The following is a 15,160-nucleotide window of genomic DNA, read 5'->3' on the forward strand; positions in this document are numbered from 1 at the left end:
GAAATCAAAAAGGAGAATCTCCAAAAATAAATATAAACTTAAACAGGGTTTCTGCAGGATTTTATAGCTCAAATTTAAGACTTAGGGCCTTTTTTATGACCTGCAAAAAATCTAATTAATACCATATAAGCAGGGAAGGGCAATATCTAAGGTAACAAACTATAAAATGATTGTAAAAAGCACGAGTTACATGGTAAATTATTGTAAAAAGCATGGTATGTTTTAGTAAAACTGGTTATACAAATGGTAGTCAATATTCTAAAAAATACATGGTTACTACACTTATACTAATAGGAAACCCATGGTTATTGTTTGTAAGGAAAAGCTATCAATTATTAATGTAAACAACTATTAATCAAATATATTTTACAGTCTTTATTGTTTACATTTTTATAATGCATTATCTTCTTGTTGACCCACCAGTTCAGTTCATGTTTATTTAATGAAATCATAGCCTTTTGAAATTTAATCTCACATTCAGCCATATTGCATTTTTTTTCTTTGTACCCAAATTTAAGGCCTCTTGAAATCATAATTAAGACTTTTTAGTTCCATTTAAAACTTTTAATGCCTTCAATTTAATACAATTAAATTTAAGACACCCGCGGAAACCTTTTTAGATCTACAGAGATGAGGATTTTATATTCAGTTTTTCAATAAGCTGGATATGATCACAAAACAAACAGTGTGATCAGGTCATGTATCACCTTCAAATGGTTTCTTTTAATCATCTGATTGTTTATTATTCTGCTTACTATGCTGTCACAAATAAATGACATACCGGTACTGATGTTTGATATTTCATATCAAGCAGAAGTGTAATATTCCATAACGTGCATATAAAATGTGATCATTTCAGAGCACAGTTACAACAGCTTTGCGGTTTCAACATACTGTCGCCTTGAGTCATGATTGTGGTTAGGTGGGTTTCCACATAATTTCGGTCCTGTTGTAAAGGTGTGCACCCACACAGATGCCAAACCATTCCTAAGGTGGTGCGACACCCACCCGGTAAGCACAGAGGAATGCTCCTTTACACTCACTGGAGCGCAGCATTTCCAACTGATATCCTCAGTTCTTCTGAAACATTGCTCAAGTCCTGTCCATGATTGGCACAGACCTTTGAAAACACGAGTGGGGTTCAGCACCGCTGAAACATTCAAATGTAGTGTACACTTGCGTAGAGTTAAAATAGATCACTTATACTAATTAAGTGCACCAGCGGCACACCAAATGAAGCCTAAACCTAAGCAGCTCAGGGTGCTGTTAGCTGTTCCAGGCTCTTTGACTGGAAATGGATTTAAGCAATTACGGAGTCCAAATATACCTCTGCTGTCCACGACCTGACACACACTACCACTATTCAGAGCGCTCAAATCAACACTACCTACTTATTCACTGACGTCTTTGTGCGCCAGTCTCAGTTCGCAATCTTACTATATTGAAACGGTCACAATTAAAAGGCCTACCTGAAGCTGACTAGGACACAAATATCAAGACCTGATTGGACCAATAACAGGTTTTCTGGACAGTGTGTACTCGCATAATGAACATGAAGAACAAGTTCTAACTGATAAAGAAGCTTCTGTCCAGAAGCCTGGTGCAAAGGTCAACAGAAGGAATCATCCATCTACCATTATCAGCAGTTTCCCTGTAGCTCAAGCAGAGGAGCATGGAACTAGAAACATGGGTTTGATTCCCTGGGAATGAATGAACTGATCAAACAATATACCCTGAATGAAATGTAAGTTGCTTTTGGATAAAATCATCTGCCAAACATAAAATGTAAACGACTTCCAACAGAGATCAAATGACATCTGAAAGGAAATAATAAAATACTGGAGATGCATAGCATAGCAATGTCAACTAAAAACACTGAACATGATTTCCTCATTAAAATGACCAGATTAATCTGACACGCATATTTACATTTTACATTTACATTTATTCATTTAGCTGACGCTTTTATCCAAAGCGACTTACAATTGCTATATATGTCAGAGGTCGCACGCCTCTGGAGCAACTAGGGGTTAAGTGTCTTGCTCAGGGACACACTGGCGGTTCACAGTGGATTCGAACCCGGGTCTCCCACACCACAGGCATGCGTCTTATCCACTGCGCTAACACCACCCCATATGATGCTCAGAGGAACAAAAACCTCCTACAACTCTCCAACAAATAGAGCCATACCTTTCATTTATGATGTCAAATGCATTTGCATGCATTTTTAATCTTCCTACATTTAAAATGTCTTCCAAATAAGAATCTGAAAGCATACAAACAGAAAATGATGCACAAGGATTTAAGACGAGGCTGTGTAAAACACATTTTACCTTTTCAAATGCTGCTCTAACTCCCAGAACAGTAGCTTCATGGCCATTTCCTCTCGGCCGTGTACTCGGAGGACTGTTTCTCTCATTGATCTGTCAGTCTGCAGTCCTTCAAACACAGAACTTGCTCCTCTATTCCTCACAAGGCTCAAACACACAACCGAGCACATGCACAGAGGTATGGCCACTGTTAGTCTCCCTTTATCCTCTCCAGCAGTAGTAAAATGCTAAACAATCACAAGGCCTGGTAAAAGCTCAGTGGTCCTGTCCTTGTTGGTCTCCACTATACTGCCTTTGTGCATCTTACATCGAGATTCGTGAACGGTTGAGTCAAAACAAGAGTAGGGAAAGCTGTGAAGTCACGTCATTGATGGGTCACGTGACTGTTACATAAACCAGCAACGGAGATTAAAATATTCCCAATGATCACTTCTCGCACACAGCCCTGCACTCGGGGAGCCTGCCGCCCTCACAACACTCGATGGCTACCCTGTGCCGAGGTTGTTTTTTTCTACTTTTCTTTTCTCGGCACAGAAAAGTACATTTCTCCCCTGTAGAGAGAAGAGACGGGCCCCTGCACTTGAGCCGGGACTTATCTTGTCACTTCTCATCAGTATCGTAGCCTGATTCAGGCTTACAGCGTGTGCGGCTGGTGAAACACACACACACGTCTCTCTAGCATAAAAGTTTCAATGTAAAAAAAAAAAAAAAAAAGGACAATTTCAGTGATGGTGATTACGTAGGTATGAATTTAAACAAATTAGCATATCGTGACATCACTGACTGGGTCTTCAACCCGTGCCTTCGGGCGCATCGTTGCAAACCAGGCTATATAGACCACAAATAAATTGAAACCTTTGTCAAAAACATGTTTATTGCATGAATTTCAGGTGAGAAGAAAAAAAATGAGGTACCGTTATACTGTTTTACTTGCATCCACCGCTAGGTGTCAATGCAACCTACAAATGAGAGACCGTTTACTTTGCTTTCTTGGGTTGTCACTTTTGTGGAAAAAATCCTGTTGGATTTGAGAGACAAGTGTTCATTGAATCGATTGTAAAATCAATTTTGCATGTCTAGATGTACTTTAGAGAGCAAATAACACCAAATATAGGTAAATCCTCGGACAACAGGCAGGACGAATGTAAAGATTCAATATATTGGTAAAGACCAATATTTCTGATGATTTATTGGCGTGAAGTTACATACACAATGACAAACAGGAGTGCAACATTCTCGAAAAGCAATAAGCAGAGTGCTTATTAATAATAAACAATAAGCTGTTTTAATGAATTTTTTTAGATGTATTATGGTGCCCGAACCCGTATGACTTTGAACAGTGACCGCGAACATTTAGTTTACTGCAGCCACAGCCATCATTACCAAGCGCGAACCGTTGACTCTGACAGTGAATGAGACGAAGCGAACGCACAGACTGTAGTGTGACAAGTTGGTCGGACTAAAAGAAAAAATAAATAAATTGAGTCAGCCCTAAATTGACAGGGTCGGCCGGGTTACGACAAACAAGAATATTTTTAAGGATGGCCTCACAGTTGACATAGGAATTGTCACTTGCACAATCGAGGCAGTGTTGCCTCATCACTAAAGTTTATATATTGCTTTTCTTTTTTAATTTATTCAGCACTCGCACAATCTCTTACACCAAGCACACACACATAGTCCACGCCAGGTCCACATATACTCTTGCTTATATTTATTGCGTTTAAACACATATGACAGATTGTATTAACTGTACTGCATAAAATGAGAACAATAATGCTCAAAAAGCATCTTCAGAAACAATGTTTGGATTTGAAATCAAAATGGATACATGTTGTGTTTGAGGTAAACAGTCAGGGATCAGTAGTGGATGAATGAGCACCGCTCGCACATGGACTGCATACGCACTGCACATGGAGTAGGCTTGCCCCATTATAAAACAAAAATGCACTGCATGGATGAAACATTATATATTTTTTAAAAATGTCAAAACAATGCCCCACTCCACCCCTCAAATTAATAATTAAGAAAAATCGCCTTCAAAGTTGTCCAAATGAAGTCCTTAGCAATGCATATTACCAACCAAAAATTAAGTTTTAATAGTTATGGTACGAATTTTACAAATTATCTTCAATTATAGTTATAGAACAAATGATTTTGATCTAATTAATATTCAGGCCAGTGTACCCGTTAACATTGGTTTACAAAGCCTTAAAGGACATCATACATCTTTTCAGCATTTAACTTCAGTGTAAATAAACTAATGTGTATGTGTGAAAGCTGTATGTGTACTAAGTTTGCGCTGACTACACGATTAATCGCCAGCAAGTTTCATAATCATGACAGCCCTAGTCTGAGAACTGGGCAGCCTCAATATTTACATGTAACATAATTTGAATAAGTGCCTGGAGAGTTTCATAGAGAGTCGGGCAGTTTGAACAGCTGTGCTGCTGCAGATGAGGACGGCTGCTTACAGAAGCCCTGCCGTCAGCAGCTCCCGAGACTCACGAGTCACAAAATATATAGAAAGGTTACACGTTTCAAATAGTGCATTTAGACAGGCACTAGTCGACCAGCCACATCAGTGTCTGTAACTTATCGAAGAGTCAGAGTGCAGATGCCATTTTCCTCGGTCTTCAACATGAAACCATCTCATGAACCTGTGGTATAGCTAGAAGATCCATGAGATCACACTGTGGGATTTCGACATGAACAAATGAAGGCCACGTTGCGTGAGAGAAAGTGGCATTTTGCCAATTGGGCTGACAGCAGCAGGTTGCACAACACGGCTTCATCCTGTATTCTCCACCTCCAACTCTGACAGTGCAGCACACACAGAATAGACTGGACAACCTCAGCAAGTTTCACTCCATGAGCAAGGAAAGAAGCATGTGTGCATCTACTGCACAGTATGACTTAATACAGCAGCGCTTTTCTAAAAAGAGACAGCTGTGCATTTAAAAATCTCATCATTTACTCCTGATGAAATGCTTTTTTTTAACAGTGATTGTAGGCATGTAAAATGTGCCATTAAAATGGAAAATGCAATAGTTGATTGAACATGCTGAGTGGCGTGTTCCTTCAGCGTTTAGGGAAGTGTGAATGGTCGATGGCCTCCGCACGTTAACGGTTATGTAACTGTGCTAGTAGTCTGCACACAGAACAAACAGGTATAAGTAATGTGGAGTGAAATCTGGAATTATCAGGATTAGCCCAAAGGGAAAACGGGCAAAGAAAAGACCAAGGATGATTCATTGAAGTCGTTTCCACTACAGAACGCATGAAGGCCTGCGGCTAGAATAGTAGAAGCCTTCTTCCCTTGCCGCAGTTATATGCACCAAACCTGCACCGGTCCACCCTCTCCTTTTGTCTGGAAGCACTGTAGCCTTTATATAAAGTGACAGACGAGGCACCGTTGAGACGGTAGACTCTGGGAATTCACGCTCCCATTTTATGGAGCATTGTGTGGTACTTATAGCACCTTTACACGCAATATATTGTAGAATTTATTGATTCTCACCGCTTTATAAGAGCACTTTTCTCAAGTGAACACTTCAGTAGTACACTAAAGACTGGCGGAGACAAACAGCCATTGATGGTGTGTTTAAGCTCTAGTTTGTTGGGGCTGATCGAGTGAGACAATAGTTGAGATGTAGGCGAATTGAGGGGGAATTGAAAGGGGGGTTGTTTACACTGTACACGGTGTTCTTGATCCAGATGGCCAGTCAAGCACGAGCATTACTTACACTTGAGCTCATGCAATTTGTGGACTTCTCAATATGTTTACAGACACTCAAGATGTGGCAATATTATGTCAGACTGATACCATATATGAAGTCAAAGTTGCTTTTAAGGTTGTCAAAAGGATTCATTTAAAATGGCAGAAACACAAAAATAGTAAAAAACACCACTTAAAATTTATATCTAAAAAAAAAAAGGGTTTATATTTTATTTTGAGGCTTTCACCTTATCAAAAGCACCCAGCAGCCCTCCATCTTTTAATGGTGCATTAAGGCTTCTGTAAGTGTTTGTCTTTGCTTCAAACCACTTTTGCAAATGAGATATCTCATGGCATGCGGAGAAAGCATTAAAGCCGATGCCTGATCTAATTTAAATTGCAGTATTATCACTGGGATGATCAGAGAAGGTTCTCGCATCATCTCAATCCATCCCACTGGGATGTAGCAGCCTAAAAAGGAAGAGGTATCTCCTCGACTGCACTTGGGAACACAATGTTCCTACTGCAACCCTATAGCAGTGTGTGAACAACACGGGACCAAAATCACACGGTTCTCAGGTGAAGCAGGGTTCATGTTCACAGACTGAGCAGCAAATACCCTGATGTAACAAAAGAGATAACAGGCCTGCCCTCAGCGCAATCATATTTTGGTTCAAAACATGAATCAATTTAGATTCATGTGCAACCAAACCAAGACCAAGCAAGCTGTTTTTAATGACAATTATTGTAAATGGTATTAGACTGATTAATTGGTCAATATAATAACTTTGCCTTTTTTTATTTTTTGGCAAACTGAATTTTCAGCATCATTACTCCAGTCTTCAGTGTCACATGATCCTTCAGAAATCATTCTGATATTCTGATTTGCTGCTCAAGAAACATTTCTTCTCAGTATCAATGTTGAAATCAGTTCTGCAGCTTAATGTATTTCTGAAAACGGTGATACTTTTTTCCAGAAATATTTGATAAAAAGAAAGGTCAAAAGAACTGCATTCAAATGAAATACAAATCTGTTACATTATAAATGTCTTAACTGTCCTTTTTTGATCAGATCAATGCATCCTCGCTGATTAAAATGAAAACACAGGGCAAGTTAAAGTGACAGAGGCCCAACCAGGCCCAAAGAAACACTATCAATATATAAAAGGTACTAATTTGTACCATTTTGGTACTAATATGGACCATTTTGAAATGCAAAAAAAAAAAGGTTTACCTTTTAAAAGTCCCTGCCCTAGTGACAGCTTTTGTACTTTTTTCTCCCTGCTCTCTAAATATTGGTATGTGCATCCGCCATTAAAAATCCCAAGGTTTTCACCACTAATCCCAAATATTTCCATGTTAGATACCTATGGGAATGCCTTATATAAATGGACAACTCTAGAGCCAATATTTTGCCCAATACTACACCATCTCTCTTTTGGATGTTCTTCTTTCTAAACTACACTGGCTGACTCGCCCGCCTGGCTCCCTCCCTCCATCTGTCATGTCCGCCTTTGACGAGTGCTTCTCTCTCTCTACTCTGCCCTAATTCTGAGAAGAACATACAGTCGTGGCCAAAAGTTTTGAGAATTACATAAATATTGGAAATTGGAAAAGTTGCTGCTTAAGTTTTTATAATAGCAATTTGCATATACTCCAGAATGTTATGAAGAGTGATCAGATGAATTGCATAGTCCTACTTTGCCATGAAAATTAACTTAATCCCAAAAAAACCTTTCCACTGCATTTCATTGCTGTCATTAAAGGACCTGCTGAGATCATTTCAGTAATCGTCTTGTTAACTCAGGTGAGAATGTTGACGAGCACAAGGGTGGAGATCATTATGTCAGGCTGATTGGGTTAGAATGGCAGACTTGACATGTTAAAAGGAGGGTGATGCTTGAAATCATTGTTCTTCCATTGTTAACCATGGTGACCTGCAAAGAAACGTGTGCAGCCATCATTGCGTTGCATAAAGATGGCTTCACAGGCAAGGATATTGTGGCTACTAAGATTGCACCTAAATCAACAATTTATAGGATCATCAAGAACTTCAAGGAAAGAGGTTCAATTCTTGTAAAGAAGGCTTCAGGGCGTCCAAGAAAGTCCAGCAAGCCCCAGGATCGTCTCCTAAAGAGGATTCAGCTGCGGGATCAGAGTGCCACCATTGCAGAGCTTGCTCAGGAATGGCAGCAGGCAGGTGTGAGCGCATCTGCACGCACAGTGAGGCCAAGACTTTTGGAAGATGGCCTAGTGTCAAGAAGGGCAGCAAAGAAGCCATTTCTCTCCAAAAAAAACATCAGGGACAGATTGATCTTCTGCAGAAAGTATAGTGAATGGACTGCTGAGGACTGGGGCAAAGTCATATTCTCCGATGAAGCCCCTTTCCGATTGTTTGGGGCATCTGGAAAAAGGCTTTTCCGGAGAAGAAAAGGTGAGCGCTACCATCAGTCCTATATCATGCCGACAGTAAAGCATCCTGACACCATTCATGTGTGGGGTTGCTTCTCATCCAAGGGAGTGGGCTCACTCACAATTCTGCCCAAAAACACAGCCATGAATAAAGAATGGTACCAAAACACCCTCCAACAGCAACTTCTTCCAACAATCCAACAACAGTTTGGTGAAGAACAATGCATTTTCCAGCACGATGGAGCACCGTTCCATAAGGCAAAAGTGATAACTAAGTGGCTCGGGGACCAGAATGTTGAAATTTTGGGTCCATGACCTGGAAACTCCCCAGATCTTAATCCCATTGAGAACTTGTGGTCAATCCTCAAGAGGCGGGTGGACAAACAAAAACCCACTAATTCTGACAAACTCCAAGAAGTGATTATGAAAGAATGGGTTGCTATCAGTCAGGATTTGGCCCAGAAGTTGATTGAGAGCATGCCCAGTCGAATTGCAGAGGTCCTGAAAAAGAAGGGCCAACACTGCAAATACTGACTCTTTGCATAAATGTCATGTAATTGTCGATAAAAGCCTTTGAAACGTATGAAGTGCTTGTAATTATATTTCAGTACATCACAGAAACAACTGAAACACGACTGTATACGCCCGGGGGCCAACCGGCAGAATCCAGTTTGCTTATGGAAAAGAGCCTATGATGAGAGCCACGGAGTCGTCGTGGCAATGTGGTGGGACGCATTCCAAGCCAAGAAGGCTTGAACACATTCCAAGGTGCTCAAACATCAGAATCATCCCTGCAGTCGTGCGCTGGCCTGTGCGAGCAATCACACCTGCATTAGCACTGGAGCCGCTCTACAGGCTTGGCAAAAACAGAAGCGTGACTCACTGTATGGCGATGCTGAGTAAAGGAGCAAACTGACTACAGTCACAGAGACACATGAAGCAACTGCCTTGAAGCATGAAGCACTAGTTTATCACAATTACATTTCTAAATGATAGGTGGCAATCATAGTAATACATCGTAAAATGTAAATGGTTTGAATTAACTTTGATTTTGGTAGGATTAAGTTACATCCTTGCAATACAATGAGCTGTGATGCTCAGGAAGTTGCTTTTCCAATGTGCAAGACAAACAACAGACCTAAAGACATGCGTTTATCTGCGAATGTAGAATGTTTGGAGGTTTCATCACAGGGATGGAAATTAGCACCCGTTACCAGCCAAATGCGGGTGTGTTTGTGTTGTGGCGGGTAAACTCGCTTCACCTACCGGCCACCGTGGCGGGTAAAAAAAAATAGCATACCGTTTCACCCGGCCGGTTAATTAAAGTTAATTTCCATCCCTGGTGTGTGTACAACACACAATAAAGTGTAATAGCATCAGAAGCAGCTCCGTGGAGAAGGACGGTGTAAACCGGGCTCTAAACGGCAGCGTTGTTCCCAGTACAGTGTTTGCAGCTGAAGTTAGTGCCGCTGGCGGAGTGATATATTTCTTGGTTATTTACTGTATGTTTTATAGCACGCGCTCATGATATACAAGATCGCGTGAAGAGTTGAATTTTTTATTGCTCACAAGTTTGCGCATACGGTCACGTCTCTGTCAAACCCCGGTAAGTTCATTTTCCTCCAGCATTCTGCAACATTTTAGATTATATGGACAGTTTGTGTTTATCTTTTTGTTTTTAACGGCACAATAAGCAAACTAACAAACAGTATTATCGGTCGCGTGTCTAATAACTGCTGTCTGGGGGATGCATTTTATTTCCAGTCTTCAAGTACCTTTTCAGAAGTTAGCTCTGTGGCTAGTAAGTCAACCCTCTACATTCCGAGTAAATCACTCTCATATCCGACTAAATCTTCCTTCTGGCTACTAAATGATGTCTAATATGAGCCAATGGCTAATAAATTGTCTGATTTTACTCGCCAGTGTGTTAGTTGGAGGCTAAGTTTAGCGCAGATATTTTCACTCGCGAACACTCTCTGACTCTCTGTCAGACGATCTGTGCTTTTTTTCCTCAATGGATGCGCAACGCACCTGTGTTTAAATGTACCGTGAACTCTAGTGTTAAGGAGCACAAATCGCTGTCGCTTTCTCTCACACTCACATAGAGAAAGAAAGAGTGAGGGGGGATTGACGTGCTACATTTAAACAATATTATGTGTTGTATTTTCATGTCAAAATAACGGCGTTCCCTATAAAAGTCCTCAGCTTAAGAACAGCTGGGTTTTCCGGTAGTGGGTGGAGTTAATGCGTGAACGGCAATCTCATTGGCTGGCGCTCACCTATTATCGTCCCTGTTTTGATTTCAGCAAATCAGTTCGAGCGAACAAACAAAACCTAATTAATATTCATGAATCCAGCAGCTCATTAATCCTTAGTAATCCTAGTGTGTTTTATAGTTTTTATTATAGTTTGTAGGTATCATATTATCTTAGGAGTTTTGTAAGGTTTTTTTCCCAATTTTATTTAATTTTAATTTTTTTTACAGAAACACTGAATGACCAAAAAAGCACCACCACCAGTCCAGTTAAAACGACTAATAAGCATTCAAACATGGTTATCAAGTTTAATTCTAATTACTAAAGTTCTATTCTTAAATGATACTTGATTATTATAAAGCTTGACTGACTGGCGAGTAAACTAAAATAATTACTAGCCAATGGCGATTCAATTGCCTAGGTATCCATAGAGGGTTGTAAGTTATGTAGAAACAACGTTGTATCACTACACATGTTTGACAGCTCTGGCATGACGAGACGCGTAAAAACGATGTATTAAAAACGCTGTGCGTTCGTTTGACGATGCTGTAAAAGTTTGCGAGCTGAGATTTCTTTCAGTGATAGTGTTGAACAGGGGACTTTTCCCCACGTGTTCCCTCAACCACAAAAAAATAAAAAAATAAAAATAAATAATACACTTACACATACAAATACTGGTGAATCCTTTCCTTTGGAATTAAATAACATCAATGCGTACGAAAACAGTGCAGTGTATCATCTAGTTGGGCTATGGAGTTGAGAGAATGAGCTACTTCAGCAAGAGTCGGCTGTTTCTAAACCTTGTAAGCTGCCTAAATAGGCAGCATTTTTGAGCATCACTGAAAGAGAAAATGTCAGTATTTCATTGAGACTTGAGATTAAATAAACTGCTTAAGTATTGTAGATCTTGTAGTATTAATTTTCACACGCAGTTACACATTGTCGGTTAAAAACAAAAAAAATGGCTGTTAAAAACATTGAGTGGCTGGTAGATTTTGAAATCCACCACACAGTGGCCAGTGGACAAAAAAGTTAATTTCCATCCCTGTTTCACCATGACCACTCCCTCTCCTTGGGTTATTTATAAGAATTGAACACTCTTATGGAAATATTTATTTATTTATATTTATATAATTATTATTTAAATCTGACTAATTTTTTTACTGTCATAAATCAACATCTCAGAAAAATGTTATGGGGTTTCAAATCATCATGAATAAAATCATACAAATCATCGATTTTATACTATGTCCACTGTAGATGATAAAGCCGGTTTATTAAACTATCCTATTTCTGTAAAACAGGTGATTTAAAATTGTTCAATATTTTTTTATTAAATCTTTACCTTGAGAGATATATATATATATATATATATATATATATATATATATATATATATGTGTGTGTGTGTGTGTGTATAAATTAATTTAAATAATTTAAATATATAAACATTTACGTTTTAATAATCATCTAAATTATCTTCATTTTTTAATACAAAATATTTTGGATAATCATATTACATATTAAACGGTACCTGATTAAATTCCAAATAGAAAATATACCAAAATCAAATAAGCCCCAACTCCAAAGTATTGCACAGCTGTTACACAGCATCACACCACCCAGGCCTAGAGCTCGTGAGGATGATGCAAGTTTAAGAGCAGCTCGTGTCATTCCCGTCTCTAGCTCTATTTTCTTTATACTGATCACATCACATGGTACATATCTGACATTTGATAAAATGTTCCCAAAATGCAAAACAACAAAACAAAAAGGTCTGCACCCTGAGAAAGCGAATGTTAAAATGATTTTAGTTATCAAAAATCTGCAGTAGGATGCAGTGTGTGTGTGTAGGAGCAGAGGCCCGCTGTTTTTCTTTCTCTGTGGAGACTACAGGAATCTCTCCTCCCCATTGAACAGCATGCATCCCTCTCCTGTAACCCCTTTTCTCCATTCACGCAGAAGAGAACCCGAGGGAGCCTCAAGCCTCGCCTGTTCTCATTGTGTGTTACGTAACTGCTGTTTCATTTGGTGAGGGGACCCCGTTCGCAGTAATCACAGAACAGGATTGCAGCTCTGTTCCCTCTGCCAGTCCTTTTATTTGTGCCCATTTTGTGTAGACGGGAAGGGCAACAGACCCAGTGCCTGCTTCCACAGGGCTGGCATGCACAACAGATGTGTGCAGTGTGGTGGAGAGCAGTGCCCTCTCAGTGGAGTGGGAAAACACAATCAAAGACAGAAGTGACCACTGACCTAGATATCACTGAGTATGTCTTCTCAATTATGTGCAAAAAAATTTAAAATTGAATTGGTAATTTTAATTGTATAAATGCCATACAGTGCGTGGGCAGCACTCTCGTGTCATTCCAAACCAAATATGACTTTCATTCATCTTTGAAACACAAATAAAGACACTTTTAATGAAACCAAGCATGTTTGAGCTTCTGTTTACCATATTTGAATAGTGGGGTGTGGTGTTGATGGCGCAGTGGATAAGACACATGCCTTTGGTGTGAAAGACCCAGGTTCGAATCCACTGTGAGACACCAATGTGTCCCTGAGCAAGACACTTAACCCCCTAGTTTCTCCAGAGGCGTGAGATCTCTGACATATATAGCAATTGTAAGTTGCTTTGGATAAAAGCGTCAGCTAAATGAATAATGTAGTCTAAATCACCAGAGTAGATACTCCACACCCGGTGAGTCGCAGACTTCTAGCAGTCATCTCATGCAAAGTATATGCAACAGAGTACTAACATTTTGACAACATTGATTCGTCAGAAGAAACCAATGCATTTCGTTCCTCTGAGCCAAAAATTTACGATTCTTGATGCTTAGTCCCAGCCCCCGTGCCCAGATTGGTTCAAACTGTCCCATATTCAACCAATAAACATAGGTTTTGGTCTCTTGAACTACTATTTAACATATTTCTTTGGAAATATGAACGAACACAAAGTGAAAGTAAAGTCTGTCGTGCGTGCATGAATACAAACACACAATAACACATTTGCATGAGAAAACTCTCTGAAAAAGCACAGAAAAACACGACAGAGTACTGTGACATAAAACAAATCAAAAACAAAGATGAAACCATGGTACATATCTGACAAAGCACTGGGATGTATGTCTCTGGGGTGCTAGGCAATGTCCGGTAAAATCGATTCGGACACAGATTACAGCCAACGGATCGATCAATTATATTATGTATATTGCGTAAATAATTCTTATATATAGTTCATAAAGATAGTTTGCACTAGTTTTTCTCTCTCATTCATTTTGTGTGTAGTTTGTGAATAATTTGCACTGTTTGTATCATTGCAGAAGACAATTTGTGCAATTGTTTTTACTAAATGCTGCACAGTTTGCGTTTATTGTTCATACTCTGATTAAAAATATATTTCTCTGAAGAAAAAACAACAACTTTGTTTTGTTTTGTTATTATAGTTTAATAAAATGTTTTGTTATATAAAGTTTAGTTAGACTTAAACTTTAAGTTGTCCTGTTCATAATGACATATGGCACTGCTAGAATAGATCTGAAAAACAAAGAAAAGTACAGGTGTGTCCCAAAAATGTTCTAGGTCTTTAAGGGTTAACAAAATGAGAGAATGTGAACTCTAACCATCCATGAAGTGTTTTACAAATCTAAAACTAGAGCGCAGGGAACTAAAAAATTTAATAAAACTGAAAAGAAAAACAAGGTTTTGTCCCAATATTGTGAAATATACAATTTCATAAAAACGGTTTATTTTAATATATTGTAAAATGCAAAGCTGAGGAGTCATTACTCCAGTCTTCAGTGTCACATGATCCTTCAGAAAAAAATGCTAATATGTTGATTTGCTGCTTGAGAAATATTTCTTATCATTTCTTCATATAAATGTTTCTTTACAGGATACTTTGAGAAAAATAAAGTTCAAGAAAACAGCATTTGTTCGATATCATTTTTTAAATAATATAAATGCCTGTCAATTCTGACCAATTTAATGCATCCTTGCTGAATAAAAAGTATACATTTCTTTGAAAATACATAAATCTTATTCAAACTTTCTGACACTGAAATGACACAGAGACTTCCAAAGTTTTGAGTCTTGAGTCCGAGACTAACACATTAAAGACTGTAAATGACAGTTTCTCAGGAATTTGCTGAACTGGCAGATTGCCCGTCATTCTTGGTATTCATGATGGAGAGATCATGTCTGCTCTTTGAAAGACCATCACTCTGCGTTCCAACCATGACAAGTGAAGCTCGGGTAATGCTTAACATTACGACTGGACACTCTCGCACTCTAACAGTGCCAAGCAAACGCTGTTTCTACGACCTGAACACATTGAACCATAATGCCTTTTCAGAGATATGTTTTAAAGCAATTGTGTGCAATGATGACTACTTAACCTTACACTGCTGTGTGGTTTACTGCTCATGCTGGGCTATATTTAACCCATT

At 39.0% G+C, this 15,160-nt stretch overlaps 1 protein-coding gene across 3 annotated transcripts in view; it reads right to left on the reverse strand.

Moving 5' to 3' along the window:
- The window catches only part of LOC132152716 (TSC22 domain family protein 1-like), a 47,338-nt gene that overhangs the window by 3,996 nt on the left and 28,182 nt on the right, over nt 1-15,160 (reverse strand). The window contains exon 1 of one of the 3 annotated variants that reach the window (XM_059561547.1): nt 2,334-2,552. The exons of the other annotated variants lie outside the window; for them this stretch is intronic. Within the exon in view, the coding sequence (XP_059417530.1) occupies nt 2,334-2,500 (167 nt within the window). The 5' untranslated portion in view covers nt 2,501-2,552. Of the gene's footprint in view, nt 1-2,333; nt 2,553-15,160 lie in introns of those variants that run through there. 3 annotated transcript variants of the gene reach the window in all.

The sequence above is a fragment of the Carassius carassius genome, chromosome 11 (genome assembly GCF_963082965.1).
Source record: "Carassius carassius chromosome 11, fCarCar2.1, whole genome shotgun sequence".
NCBI classification, from domain to species: Eukaryota; Metazoa; Chordata; class Actinopteri; order Cypriniformes; family Cyprinidae; genus Carassius; species Carassius carassius.